The sequence below is a fragment of the Cygnus atratus genome, chromosome 3 (genome assembly GCF_013377495.2).
Source record: "Cygnus atratus isolate AKBS03 ecotype Queensland, Australia chromosome 3, CAtr_DNAZoo_HiC_assembly, whole genome shotgun sequence".
Taxonomy (NCBI): domain Eukaryota; kingdom Metazoa; phylum Chordata; class Aves; order Anseriformes; family Anatidae; genus Cygnus; species Cygnus atratus.
The window spans coordinates 93,244,405-93,258,278 of record NC_066364.1 but is presented as its reverse complement, the minus strand read 5'-3'; the positions used below and the strand labels follow the sequence as shown (position 1 = coordinate 93,258,278).

At 34.9% G+C, this 13,874-nt stretch overlaps 1 protein-coding gene across 2 annotated transcripts in view; it reads left to right on the top strand.

The window, feature by feature from the left end:
- Positions 1–13,874, top strand: part of CAMKMT (calmodulin-lysine N-methyltransferase) — a 219,508-nt gene that overhangs the window by 160,391 nt on the left and 45,243 nt on the right. For both annotated transcript variants that reach the window (XR_007708135.1, XM_035556167.2), the window contains exon 4: positions 13,521–13,581. Coding sequence is in view for 1 of the 2 variants with exons in the window: in XM_035556167.2 (XP_035412060.1) it covers positions 13,521–13,581 (61 nt within the window). In the remaining variant the exon portion in view is untranslated. The remainder of the gene's footprint in view (positions 1–13,520; positions 13,582–13,874) is intronic.

Here is a 13,874-nt window from a genome sequence, read left to right as displayed (position 1 = left end):
GCAAAATGAGATTGTCACGCTCTTTTTTTTTTTTTTTTTTTTTTGAGAGGACAGCGACAGACAGTTAAAAGCCTCTTCATGTAAGGATGTTATTTCATAAAGACACCAGCACTGGATTATCCCCTTCACTTTAAACTTCTGCCAGCTTGTACAAAGAGATAAAACAAAATAGCCCCAATCCCAGGGGTGGAGAAGTGCTGGCCAGATCTGCCCATGTCCACAGCTTTCATTTTGATTAGTCACATGTGAGGAAAATTCACTTAGGCTGAGAGGTAAATTTAATACCAGTTATGCCCATGCTGTTCATATCACAACCATTTTCACATGATGCCACTTAATTCCCTAAGAAGCAGAAAGGTAAATCGGTGGCTGACCAGCTAAGGTGTCATAATGCATTAAGACCAGGGCTCGCTGCAGGGGATAATGGTTCTGATTGCTGTTGACTCATGTCTCCACCAACCGCCTCATGTAAAATAAGTGACATTTAAAAGGCATCAAGATGTGAGAAGAGGTTAAAAAAAAGGAAGAAGAAGAAAAAAAACGGAAGAAGAAAAAGCAGAGTACTAAACTTGCCACTAGAACATAAAGTCCTTTTTTCACCCTAAGTGGTATAAAAATGATAACTCGACATGCCATAGGTGACCTGCACTGCGCTTTGAACTTCCTGTCTTGTGTTTTTACAGAAAATCTGTAAAATTGCTTCTGGGAACTGTTCCAACATGTTATCATTTATTTCCCATTTATTTTTTTTTTACTTTTTTTTTTTTTTTGCCCTTGGATATCAGTCTATTCATCTTTTAAAAAGCTTAAGGCTGAATCAAGTTAGGCAATGGTATACAACAAGAGGCAGCCTAGTCTCTGAAGGCCCATTTAAGTCTATTTTTATAAAGAGAATCAAATTCCAGTTTACAGTAAGCATATGCTTCAGTTGACATCTGTTTCTAAGACTTGGATGCTTTGTTTGCATAACAGGCACCAATAAATGGCCTTGTTTTAAGTCTGCTCACTCAGTTGTATTTGGGTTGTTCAGCTGGGGATTTGAGTTGCAGCTGATCCCCTACCGTTCATAGCAGATACGAAAGAGAAGAAAAAGAATCTGAGAAAAACAGTCTTATTTATTAATGCAGATTTCAACATTCTCAATGAACCACTTTCCTTTTGTTACATGACCACTAAATTCATGCTTGTCCAAGCAGAGAAGTGTCTCAAAGTATCAAATTAAAGATAATAAAAAGTTTTTTTCATTTTAAAATGTTTTATTTAATAGTTCTTGTATCTTACTTAACTGACAAAGCCTGGTATTATGAAGAACATGTGATGTTGGGAATTAAATGGATGATATGTTTAAGAAATGCATTTGTTTTGGGAACATATAATTACAGAGTATAGTAGTTTTTTAAAATACTGTGTTTTCTTTAAATCACAATGCTTTGCTGATGATGCAGTCTAAAATACATTGTAAATAAAATTTAATGACATCTGCTTTCATGGACAAAAATTCTGGACTTCTCAAGGAAAATTATAAAAGTATTTATGTTTCTTCTCTCATGTTCAGAATGTAAGCACTTCTCAGTGAGATGATGCATTATTTCACAATTACTTGTTATATCTCTGATATCTATAATATAATTTAAATAAATTTCTGATAAACCTAGGAAATGCCTATAAAGAGGACAAAAACATAGTAGTAGTATCAAAACTGTATAATTACTTTGCTTAATAACTTCTGTAGGTGTTTTTTTTAAAGCAATAATATCAACACTGATTCATTTTAGTATTTAGAACTCTCTTCCCCTCCCCCCCCTTAAATTGTTGTAAAGTGCTCTCAAGTACTTTACAGCATATGTAACATATTTCAAGTGGATTTACTTATCAACTTTTTCTAGTGCTACCAACAGCAGTAGTATGAAATATATCTACTCCATTTACTCTTATCCATTGCACCTACTTTCTTTTTCCCTTTAATTTTTATATATGGTAAAAATTTCATTGAAGAGAGATTTTAGATGACAGGACTGTAATTTTAAACCCAATAGAAGAGGTGTAAGCAATTTGAGCTTAGCTGAAGCATAATCTTAGGTTGTCAAGAAGAAACCCATTCTCCCTATGCTAATCAATCAGTATATCAACCGACCAATCATCTCCTCAGCTTAGCATATATCCTAAGGTTTGATATATCTATTAACTGCCCATCATGCAGCTGGTCGCTGGTTGATGAGATTCCCCCTATCTTGGCATTTGGAGGTAGACAACTGAGCTATCACAGCCTCAGATAAATACTAAAGTGGAGATTTCAATCCTGCTCCTGATAGCAAAGACAATCCAGGAACATAGAACATATTTTCAGAACAGAACACACAGAGAATTACATTTTCAACAGTGTGTTATATGTGAAAATTGCATATATTTCATGATCTCTTCTTCCACCCCCCTCTCTTCCCCAGAAGTAACAGGAAATTACTCTTACATTGTGACTCAAGCTCTCCAAAAGAAAAAAAAGGACAGGAATGTGCTAAAAATTGTTGTTAACTGCTAATTACTGTAATGGTGACTTACAACTACTTTTTTTTTTTTTTTTTAAGTGTTTTTCCTCATTATTATAGTGTTATTAATTTGTTGGAGAGATATATGAAAATAGTGTCACAACATATTTACTACTTAAGGAAAAAGTTGGAATTTCAGAAGATTATACACCTGCCTGTCTATCTTGAATGTCTGAGCTCAAATCTCATTAAGCAAAAACAGTCTAGATATAGAGTTGGCTACCTGTTCTATGAGAGTTTGACACTTATATTTAACATAGTGTTTAAAGGTCTATCTGAGCAAGAAATGCTGTAGACATTGATGACTTGCTCTATTGGCTTTGTAGTTAGCAAAAATCAGTATCTGTCTCAAACAATAAAGTGGCCTAAATTAGATATTATTAAAGCTTGCTTCTACCTAGGGAGACTCTTAGAGTTGCCAAGGGTCTGTGGTCACCATAGAGTTGGGCACACAAAGGAAAAGTCCTACGCTCAAATTGCAGTGTCAAAAGATGGGGGCCAATTTCTGTGCAGGTGTATGACTAAGCAATTCCAAAAGTCAATGAACATGTACTCACTTTAATTAAGAATTTGGTCAACTTCGTTTCAAGACTTAACAATAATAAACCTAAACATGTTGTTATGAGGTTAGCTCATAGGCTCTTTATATTGCCTTCATGCGTTTAATTGGGTGTAGAGATTTTCTTCGGTTTTCTTCCTTTGCTTTGTGACTCAATTCACTGGACGTTCTGAAATACATTCTTTCAACACCAAAAATGTCATAAGTCCCTAGGCTATATGTCATAGCTAAAGCACATTATTCTTGATCTAAGAGTGCTTCTATCTCAGAGTATAAAGAAATAGGTGTTTATACAGCTCTACAATGTTTTTCAGCTAAATTCTTGGAGCACCTGTACTGCCCTACTGCATACCTCGTGAAATAAGAATGTGGTCAGTTAGGTCATAGTTTAATACATAAATGAAAAATACATAATGAAAAGTGTCAAATCAACAGTGTTGGCTATTGAAACGTATTCAGGCAAAAAACAGCCATAAGCAAGAGCAATGTAAGTTCTCTTGTGATGCCCTGTATATCTATGTTGAACCTGACCTGGAAGGATCTGTAAGGATATTTGTGTTTATTTGGCCTTTCAGAAAAACTTCATATATTTTGCCTCATTATAAATGTTAACATTTGCTTCAGCTCTTAAGTGTGAATTCATATGGAACATAGATGCATGTGGGTCTATAGATAGGTGAGATGTTAGAAAGTGGTTCATCCTTGTACAGTGATCTCAAGCAAAGAGCTCTTTACCAACCAAATCCTATGTACGAGATGTTAACAAGGTTTACAGACACCTAACATAGGATGGTTATCAATAGCATAGGCTTTGGAAAATTGCACTTAGGGCCACTTGAAGATATCCCCAGAGAAAAAAATCAAGGCTCATTGACACTTGTGATTTAGTGATTTCTTTTAAGAATATGTGACGTGTATATATATAGTTGCCAGTATATGAAGTTCCAAGTACTGAGATATATTGTTTTGATAGAAATGGTCTAAAGCCTTCACACTGAACCCTGCACACAGTTATTATCTCTGCTTGCACACAATTAGTAACTCCTGGCAGCACAGAGCAGATGCTTTGCTAGTGGTTTGGTAAACTATGTAGGATGGCACAGTTAAATAAAGGAGAAACATAATAAATCAGAAGCTACTAGGATCACAAAGGTATCATTTTTGTTTATTTAATTTGATGAAAATAAAAATTAAAATGAAAAACCCTCACAAATACAAGAAGTCCAACATTCAGGCACCACTCCCGACCCCCCCCCAGTTCCACTTTAAATTATTTATATTGAGCATTCCAGAAGAATACATAGGTCAGTTACGCAAACTTCCATGTTCGGTATCAAATACTTGAGAAAGGTAAGCAGTATTAGTAACCAGGGTTAATCTACAGGTTGTTGCTCTCTACAATCATGATATAACATTAAAAATTAAAAAAAAAAGAAAAAGAAAAAAGGGAAAAAAAATTTGCTCACTTCATCTATAGACAAAAGTGAAATTTGTATATTGAAGTTAATTGACTAGATAGGGGTACAAGATTACAGTTGAGATAATGTAGATTATATTGATAAGACATTGTGAATACTGATAATAAAAGCAGTTATTTAATTGAAATATCCAATTATTATTTATCTGGGCACAATTCTTTAAAATCTTTTCTATATAGCTTTTTGTTTTGAAGCAAATAAATATGCATGTACTCAAAAATGGTTTCTACATATTTAAGTGGTACAGTTCAAATATCATTGAATATTCTTTTTCTACACTTCCCAAAATGAGTGCTCATTCAAATCAGATATTATGAAAACCCAGTGACTAATCCTAAATTCAGGTGTACTACCACTCAGGGTAGGCAGATTGCTAGTTGATCATGCTAAGATGCTCCCTTATCCATTATTGGATCTGAAAAAGAGGAGGATTAAGAATTATCTGACTTCTCAGTTAATGTGCAAATCATCTAAAAGCTCAGCTTAGAAAGGTCTTAGAAAGCAGAACAGCACTAAAATAATAATGTCTTAAGATTTTTTAATAATATAAATGTGCCATATCACGTTTTTAGTATGAAAATAGAGTTTTATGGTTTAGATCTCAGATGTTCTTTTATCTTTCTCTTCCTGTTTTCATAATTGCATATGAAAATCCTATAACTATTTCTAATTAAAATTTTCTTTATTGCAATTAGGAGTTTTCACTTGGGACAAACTCACGCCACTGAAATTTAGTTAAAATCATATTTCTTTCAGGCAAGAATAGAAAACAGTTTGATAACTATCTTTAGAAATAAGCATTAATATTGATATATCTACTTTTAACAAAACATGATGGAAGGAAAAGTGTAGCTCAGGAAATACAGTTGTATCTCTGCAGGTTTTTTCTGTGATACTTGTTTCTAGTATCTTTCTCTGCTCTTGGTTATTGTGAACAAACTCTTCATTGAAAATATTAAAATACTGGTTTTCTATATTTTCAAGGGAGAGGAGAGTCCAGGAACCTGAAGTCATCTCTTAGTGTTCCGTCTTTGCATTTTTAGGCTAGTTCTTTTGTTTGCTATAGCAATATTTGTTTTATCATTTTTATCATTCCAATATGTATATTTGCCTTTCAAAATCTGTGAAAAGTATTTAAAAAGAAAAGAGAAAATGCTAGTATTTCAAAACCCTATTATAATGCATTTTCAAATATGTCAGACACATCTTTGTTAAAATTAAAGCAAGGATTGGTTTTGAGCGAATAGCCCTATATCCTTACAGATGCTGTGGATGGATGCATCTAAGCTGCTTATTATATTGATGGGTTTTGCTGCTCTGCAGCAAATGAAAACAGGCAGCTGCTTCCTCCATCAAAGCAAAAAGCAGCCTGAGTTTTTATTAAACGAGTGTTCATTTCTTCTATTGCCAAAATTCTTACACAAAACAAAAGAGCAGTTTTAGCACATTATTGCTTAACTAGACATGAACAACTGACAGCAAGTGATAAGCCTGTCTGCTTTTCACAACTGGTAATCATTTTTGGAATAGATGTTTTAATATAGTTGAATATAAAATTTTGTAATTTACATCTACAATGGTACATAAATTTATAGATCCTTTTTTTTGCAGGAGAATGAAGGCTATAATCACAAAAGGTTTGTTCCAGTGTTGTTTAATTTTTAATAACTATTTGAAAACTAGGTAAAACACACACAACACAATCAAATTCATTCATTTGAAAAAAAAGGATGCCAAAGACAATCATACAAGTAGATTTGTACAGTTTGATGATTTTTCTTTTGGAAGAGATATGTGTACATTTACAGCTTTGACTTCTTACTGTATTTCCACATCAGTTCCACCGAGCCTCTTAAGTTTGTGCTCTAAAAGAAATTTGCAGATTGCAAACCATCATGTTTTCCTCCTAGTCATGAATAATAATGAGAATGAAAGTGAGAGATAGAGCACTGAGGCCATTTCGCCTAGGCTGAAGATCTCAGCCGGTGCTTATACATATTTTCCAATGATCTGAATATCATAAATTCTGTTTTAGATTGAAAGAGAGACAAGAGTTTCTATAAAATATATGTGCATAGAGAAGAACAGTGAGACGTATTTCTCTCTTTATCTTCTATTTTTTTCTAGTGTTCTTGTACATATTGAAACTCACTTACAGCAATCCTGCTGTTGAAAAGTAAGCTAGGCATTCTCCCTGACACAAGTTGTTCTTCTTCACTGGACTTGAAAGGTGGTTTGCCATATGCTAGAGTCAGGTGCAGTAAGGCTCAGGTGTTAGGTACCACTGCTAAGGCGATTAAATACTTTCCTTTTCTTTGCACTGTACATATTTATAGATGACGTTTCTCACTTGCGAATACATTCTGGATACATTTCAGAATGCATTCAGAGTTTCAGATTAGACAATTGGACTTTCAGAACAGGTTAGCTCTTACACTGACACTTGAAGTGGCCAGGCATCCAGAAGGAAACAGTGCTCTGTGACTGTTCTCCTTTTGAAAATCTGCTCCCAAACTGAGTTTTGACCTCTATTGGAAAATTGTTTTATAATTATATGCACACCATGTGCAAGCAATTTGGTGAAGATGACCCTTCTTTTATCTGCCTGTGCTGTAGATTGGTGTAAACTTAAACATGAGGATAGAAGTTTGAAAATGGGGTTTCACTGTACTGCAGACACAATGACAACTTTAAGTGTTGGTGTTTTTATTTTGTCCTCACTTATTAATTCACTTCATTTCTTAATTTATTTATTTTTTACTAAAGTGACCAGATTCTTGTCATTATATTAGTATGAAAGCCATTTTCTATGGAAGGTTTTCAGTCTTCTATACTTTTTTTGGCAGCTAAAAAGTTGAATACTTATGGTAATAGTGCCTTGTTATGTATGTTTGTGTTTTTTAGACTCAAAAAACCTTAGGTGGGATCTTAGGTAACCTGGACTGATGATTATCCTTTCATCTGTGTCAGGTTTTACATGCTAAGTGAATGAAAATAAATCCTTTACTTTCTGTCTATACTAAGCAGCGTTTCTGATGATAAAATTACATTGATAAGGGATTTGAGGCATGGAGTTTGATGAAAGTTGAGAGCTAGATGTATTTATGAGAGCTAGCCATGCATCATAACTAACTACAGCAGTACAATTAATTACAAGTAGTCTTTACTCAAACAATTACCCAAATTAGGACAATCATGCTTTATGTTTCTAACAAGGTAGATTTGGCAGACATATGATGTGCACCCACTTTTACACTTGAATTGTACTATCCAGAACTTCATACTTTTTCTTCCACTTGGAAGTGAATTTTAGTGCTCCATTAATAGAAGGGCTCATATTGGTTGGAGCCTTGTTTTGAAATTTTCTTCAAATTACTGTGCTGTTGAACCATGATTCACCTGCTCTCTCACTTATCCAAGACCTCCAGCAGGTGTACCATACTTCTTGCTGTGCTTGGTGGTGGTGATGCACACAAAAACTAACCAGAGTGAAATCATCAGACTTACGTTCTCTTGTGATATAAACATGAGACATAATCAGTAGAAAATAAGTTTTCGTACTGTAAAATTAAGGTCGTATCTGTGATACAGTGCGAGTTTCTGCTTTCCACAAACAATGTATCTTGGTCATGAAGGATAATTAATACTCTCCTTAAGGTCAGAAGACAATTCTTCATTGTTCAGTAAGATTGGTGCTACTTCTGTTGAGATGTTATTAATCTCTTTGCCCATAATGCTTTTGATTTTATTTTTTCTCCTGATTTGATGAACATTAGAGCAAATAAGATGATTTCATGTAGTCCACAATCAGGACAATTGAGAAAGAAAGATTTTTTTAAGTATATTCAACTGGGGAAAAAGGTTGACTTTTCAAATGTAAACTGCTTTTGCACTTAAGGGTTGAGATTTACTTGAAATTTCAAGTGAATAGGAAGATGTTACATAGCTTGATAGTGCAAATAGAAGATAAACTTTGATAAAAAAATGTTTTGAGATCAGACATCTGTACATGTGGCCATGTGAAGTGCTAGGAAAAAGTGACAAAGAAAACTTGCCATTTGGCCTGGCTTGGAAAGAAACTTGTTAATCTCCTAGCATAAGTGAAGCATTTGTAGGACAGCTTTATACCTTCTACTCAGAGCTTCAAGGGATAGTTCACCTGTCACCTCCAGTCGTGCCTTTGTTTGCTGTGTATAGCAGTGGCAGACAGTAGAGCAGAGTTGCACTAATCTCGTGCTATGCCAATTAAAGTAATCAGCAGCTACTGTGACTTCTTTGTACCTGTGAAGCAGTGCAGATACCTAATGGCTCCAAAATCAAAAGTCTTCATTAAAAAGACAATGTCTCAAAATTCTCAGCACTATATCAGTGCTGAAAATTTTTAATAACATGCCATTCTTTAACAACTTTACATAAGATCTCAGTATTTGTTATTCAAATATATGGTGTCATTCTTTAAAATTTACATTAAAAGCCACGGAGGAGAAACAGTAATTTTGTTGTTGTTGTTGTTTAATATTTGATAATTTATTTTCAGTATAAAATTTTCTGTTATGTCACACATAATTCACCATCTATAAAGTAGTAGTAGACTGAATAGCACACACAGAAAAAAAACAGAATTTTTGTAACTGTTAAGCAGTGATGCTCCACCTGATGATTACAACAAAATATCCGTAGAAGCAGTCTACACATGATATAGTCCACGTGAGTCAAAGGTTGCTTTAAAGAACTGTTGTGCCATGCTAAAGCAGATGAACCCGATTTATGTGTTCTTAGCATTATTGTGCCATTTTTATTTTAGTGTTTTTCCTCTGTAGGAAAAGGTTGGGTGTGGTTTTTTTTTGTTGTTTGTTTGTTTTGTTTGCTTGTTTTTTTTGCTTAAATCATACCTCAAGGATTTTGAATGACCAAGGCCTTCTTTGAATGACCTTTATCCTTGGCCTTCCTATAATTTCATTTGGTGTGCTTAAGTAGCTTATTCTGCCTCTGTCTCGTGGAGTGGTTCCTAATGTGCAGGGGTTGGAAATTCGTAATGTCATCAAGTTTTTGTGAGGTAGACTCCATTATTGTGGTGAGATGTTATGATATGGTGTTAAGTCCTATAGAAATGCCTGCATTTTGTTTCTGCATATATAATATTTCATCACACTAACTTATTTAGGGATGATGTTTTTCTAACATTACCACCATAGTAAGTATCATGAAGCTGTCTGGAAGTAGACATCATTGGTTTTATGGCACATTTATAAATGGAATAGTAATGCACTTCATGGAGCACTGGATCTCCTACTCCATCCTAATGGTAAAAGGATACCTGCTGAGACATGAAATGCTGGAAGGCATTGTTCTGTGAGCACTCTCTCCTGTATCTTCAGACATGCCACATCACAGTCCTTCTTGAGGCTGTCTTTTAAATTCCAGCACAACTTAGATTTTTTGTTTCAATAAATATTCCAATGCTTTGTGGCAACTCTTCTCTGTTTTCACATCATAGATAACATTATGGTAAAGATTTTTAAAACCTCCAGCAAATTTTGTGAAGTATTTATTTTTGCAAACTGAAACTCTTGGTTTGCTCTGTTTCCGTTTAGAGTGAGATATGTAGCCCTGCTGTCTAGGTCTTTTAGTATATTTATAGCCTTTTAGATACAAATGTCATTTGGGGGCCTTTTGATATTCTTTTGCCTATACATGTGTAAATAATTGACCATTGTGTGTAAGTAATTGCACATGCAAATAGGTACCCATCTGATGTTGTGTATTTATAATCAAATTCACAGTTCAAAATATGAACAATTTTATTTTGAATATCAAAGAATTGTAGTATGTTATTATTAAGATCATATTTATTATATGACATTTTCACAGGAAACAATACATATATACATATCTGTATATGTTTGCAGAAAATAAATTATGCTTTTAAAACTTCGCGGTAGTTGTTAACTCATAGAAATTGCTGCATTTCTGCATGAGAGCTGAGCATTTTTCAACAGAAGCAGAACTATCTTATACTTCAAAATGTAGGTCATTGTGTTGGTAAAATGTAGGTCAGAGTGCAGGGGAAGAGGACAGCATGCAAACTCCTCCACATGCATCTTTAAGCTTATCCCTGTTTTGAAGGCAAAGAGGCTTACCTACCTGTTCAAGCAAGAGGAGCTTTTCCTTTTACTAAAATTAACGCAGGTATTCTTGCTGCTGGCATCTTGGCTTAGCTGTAAGCTCTGTGTGCTTCCCCACTTGAGATCTGTGCTTGTGAAAGACCTTCTGACTCCTGCTCCTTTAGCTGCCAGCCACTCGTATCATAGCTGAGGTGATACCTTCTTTCCTATGGAGAGGGGAGAAGAGTCATGTACGTCACCAGCATCTGCCTAAAGAAAAGCCTTGTCTTTCCAAAGGTGCTCTACCCGTCTCTCAGCACAGAGCTATCCGATATACCTGCAGTTTCAGCTGGTATCAACATTTTAATGGTAGCAGGGGTAAGAACAGTGACCCCTCATAAAAGATTTAGCGGCACCATTCAAAGTGTCCTTTCAATAATAACCATAGAAAAGTGAGAGACATTTGGCTGTGGGTACTGAAAACTCAGATGTTGAAGGATTTTGCTGCAATTGACAAGTGTTTTTAAAATCTACTCAGGCTAGAAGTTTGCTATAAAAGAGTTTAGTTTTTTAGTGATTTTTTTTTTAAATGTGTGTGTGTGTGTGTAATGTGAGATGTGAAGTATTATAGATGGTATTAAATTAACCATGTCTTTAGTAAATATTAAAAAAAAACACAACACTTTTATTGCTTGAGTATACACCAGTCACTGCAAACTGAAACATTCTTTATATCACACACGAAAATATTTAAACAGTTATTATACTTATTGCAAAATCTGTCATTTTAACATATTTCAGTGCTCAAAAGCCTTGAAATACTCAAAAGGGAGATGGAAAATCCTGTACAATTCTTAGTGTATGTTTCACTGAAGAATGGGTAATCGTGTGTGAATATTTTATTTTAACCCTTAGCAATCTGAACAAAATAGCACATTTGCAAAAACCTAATCAACCTAACTGGGAGTGAACAGGACAAATAACAGTAGTGCTTTAGTGGTTTTGTCATATGTAAGAATCATCACTCTGTTGCTTTTTATTATTATTATTGTTTTGTTTGTTCATTTGTTTTTGTTTTTACCTTTAAGATCTCTGTCATACAAAAGTTTTATGCAAAGTTTTGGCCAAATCCTTTCTAGGCTTTTGCTTCACCTGCATGCAGACAACATATTCGTAAATTTTCATCATTCATCACTGTGAGTAAGGGTTGTTCAGAGTACTTACTAGATGGACAGGAAGAATTACATATTTAAGGGTTACAATCAGGCTGTAAGTGATTTAAAAATAAGACAGTTTTTCTCCCCAAATTCTGCTTCTCTTAAATATGATATGACATTTTTAAAGTCTCTGGAGAAGAAACAATTATAAAAAATAGTCTAAAGATACTAAACTGCATGGAATTCAATTTACCTGTCCAGAAACATCTAAAGGATGCTCCCAAATGTCTGTTTTTAAGTTTACTGAAACCACTGAAGTGTCTACAGTTTATAATATTAAGTCAGGCTTCTGTCATATTGCTTATAATGCTATGTATGATGGGGGGAAGCTAACCCTAGTTTTGACCTGTGGGTAGACACGTACACATATTTTTTCATTGCTAAGCAACAACAGATGGAAAACACATACAACTGTAATTTGGCTGCATATGCCTTTGATTCATCCTCCCTTAACTTTGGGAACCTATCTCAAGTGCCTGAATACGAGTGTCTTTTCCCCAGGCTCCTCCAGCGATGGGGACAGATGCCTGCAGGAGAGCATTTGAGCCCCGCAGGACTGCACTGCCCTCTCCATGGGCTGCAGTGCTTCAGTTAGGTTGTTCAAGTTGGGTGGGAAACTGGTCTGATGTGGCAGTGAGTTTCATGAGTAAATGTTATTGAAGATGTAAATTTGCAAGGATGCCTCAAAATATTTGCCAGGGTTGGCAATGACAAGCATAAGTTTTATGATGGAAGTTCTTAAAGTCATGGATAATATGGCATAGGTGAAAAAAGCATGATTGCTCTGTCTGTTCCCATATGAGAACTTGAGTGTCAAATGGAAATGACAGAGAGGCAAGTATAAAACGAGAGAGGAGATGCTTCTTTATACAGCACAGTAAAACTGTGGTGATTTCTGCCACAGGACATTGTAGCTATAAAAGTTTGCTTAAGTCTAAAGAACAAACAGAAAATACTTTGGTGACGTTAAAAAAGAATTTATGAGTTGTAGCTCAAGAAGCTGCTGCTGAGGAGAGGAGAGATGACTAGAAATTATGCTGTGTTATTGCCTTCATCATGTTCTCATCCTTAGCATGTGCCGCTGATCAGTGCTCCTTAGGGTCAGAGTGATAGCTGACCTAACAAAAGCTAAGAGGCCTCCTGAGAAAAGGAGCTAAATAAAAAGGAACAGGGAAGAAATGAAATGACTACAGAAGTCAACAAGTGGAAAAGGAGGGGGCTCTTTTCCACTGTTAGAGACAGGCTACAAGGCAAGGTGGACCTTGAATCTGGCCTGAAGAAGACAGATTGATGTTCATGTGGATGCTCTGATGTCAGAAGTTTTTTAGAATTAAATTATGTGTAATGTTTAAAGTCTTGACAATAGTATATATATGCATATGTGCATGCTTATGTGCATGGGTGTATCAGGATGAAATCTATGAAATACTCAGCTCCAAAGCTTAGAATCAGAAATCTGCCATTAGAAGTCATATTTGTTTCTTTATTCCATGGTATTGTGGCAAGTTTTAAAAATGAAACAGTTGGCTGAGGTCTGCAAATGATAATGCATATTCAAAAATATTTTAGACCAAAAAAAAATATCTTTTCTAAGAATGTGAATATTTTTTGTCTTATAGGTCTCTGGCCAGCTGAAGAAGTACTGGCGTACTACTGCCTAAAGCACAATGAAATATTCAGGTACAGAGTTGAACATAAAAAGATATTTTCCAATCTATTAGTTTTATTGTATCTGCATGGTAAAGATTGCTATGATTTAAACCTTCAGATTAAATTTAAAATGTTCAAGGTGAAAGCATGTTGCTCTTAACAAAGAATTCTGAGCTGCCTTTGGGTACTAATATTGCACAGCAAGCTTTCTGCTATATGTCAAAGACTTTTGATTTCCACTCAAGGCGTTTTATTTCACTTTGATTTTTGGGAAACAAAAGTGAAGCTCCAATCGATCAGTACTGATTGTGAAGGTCAGGAAA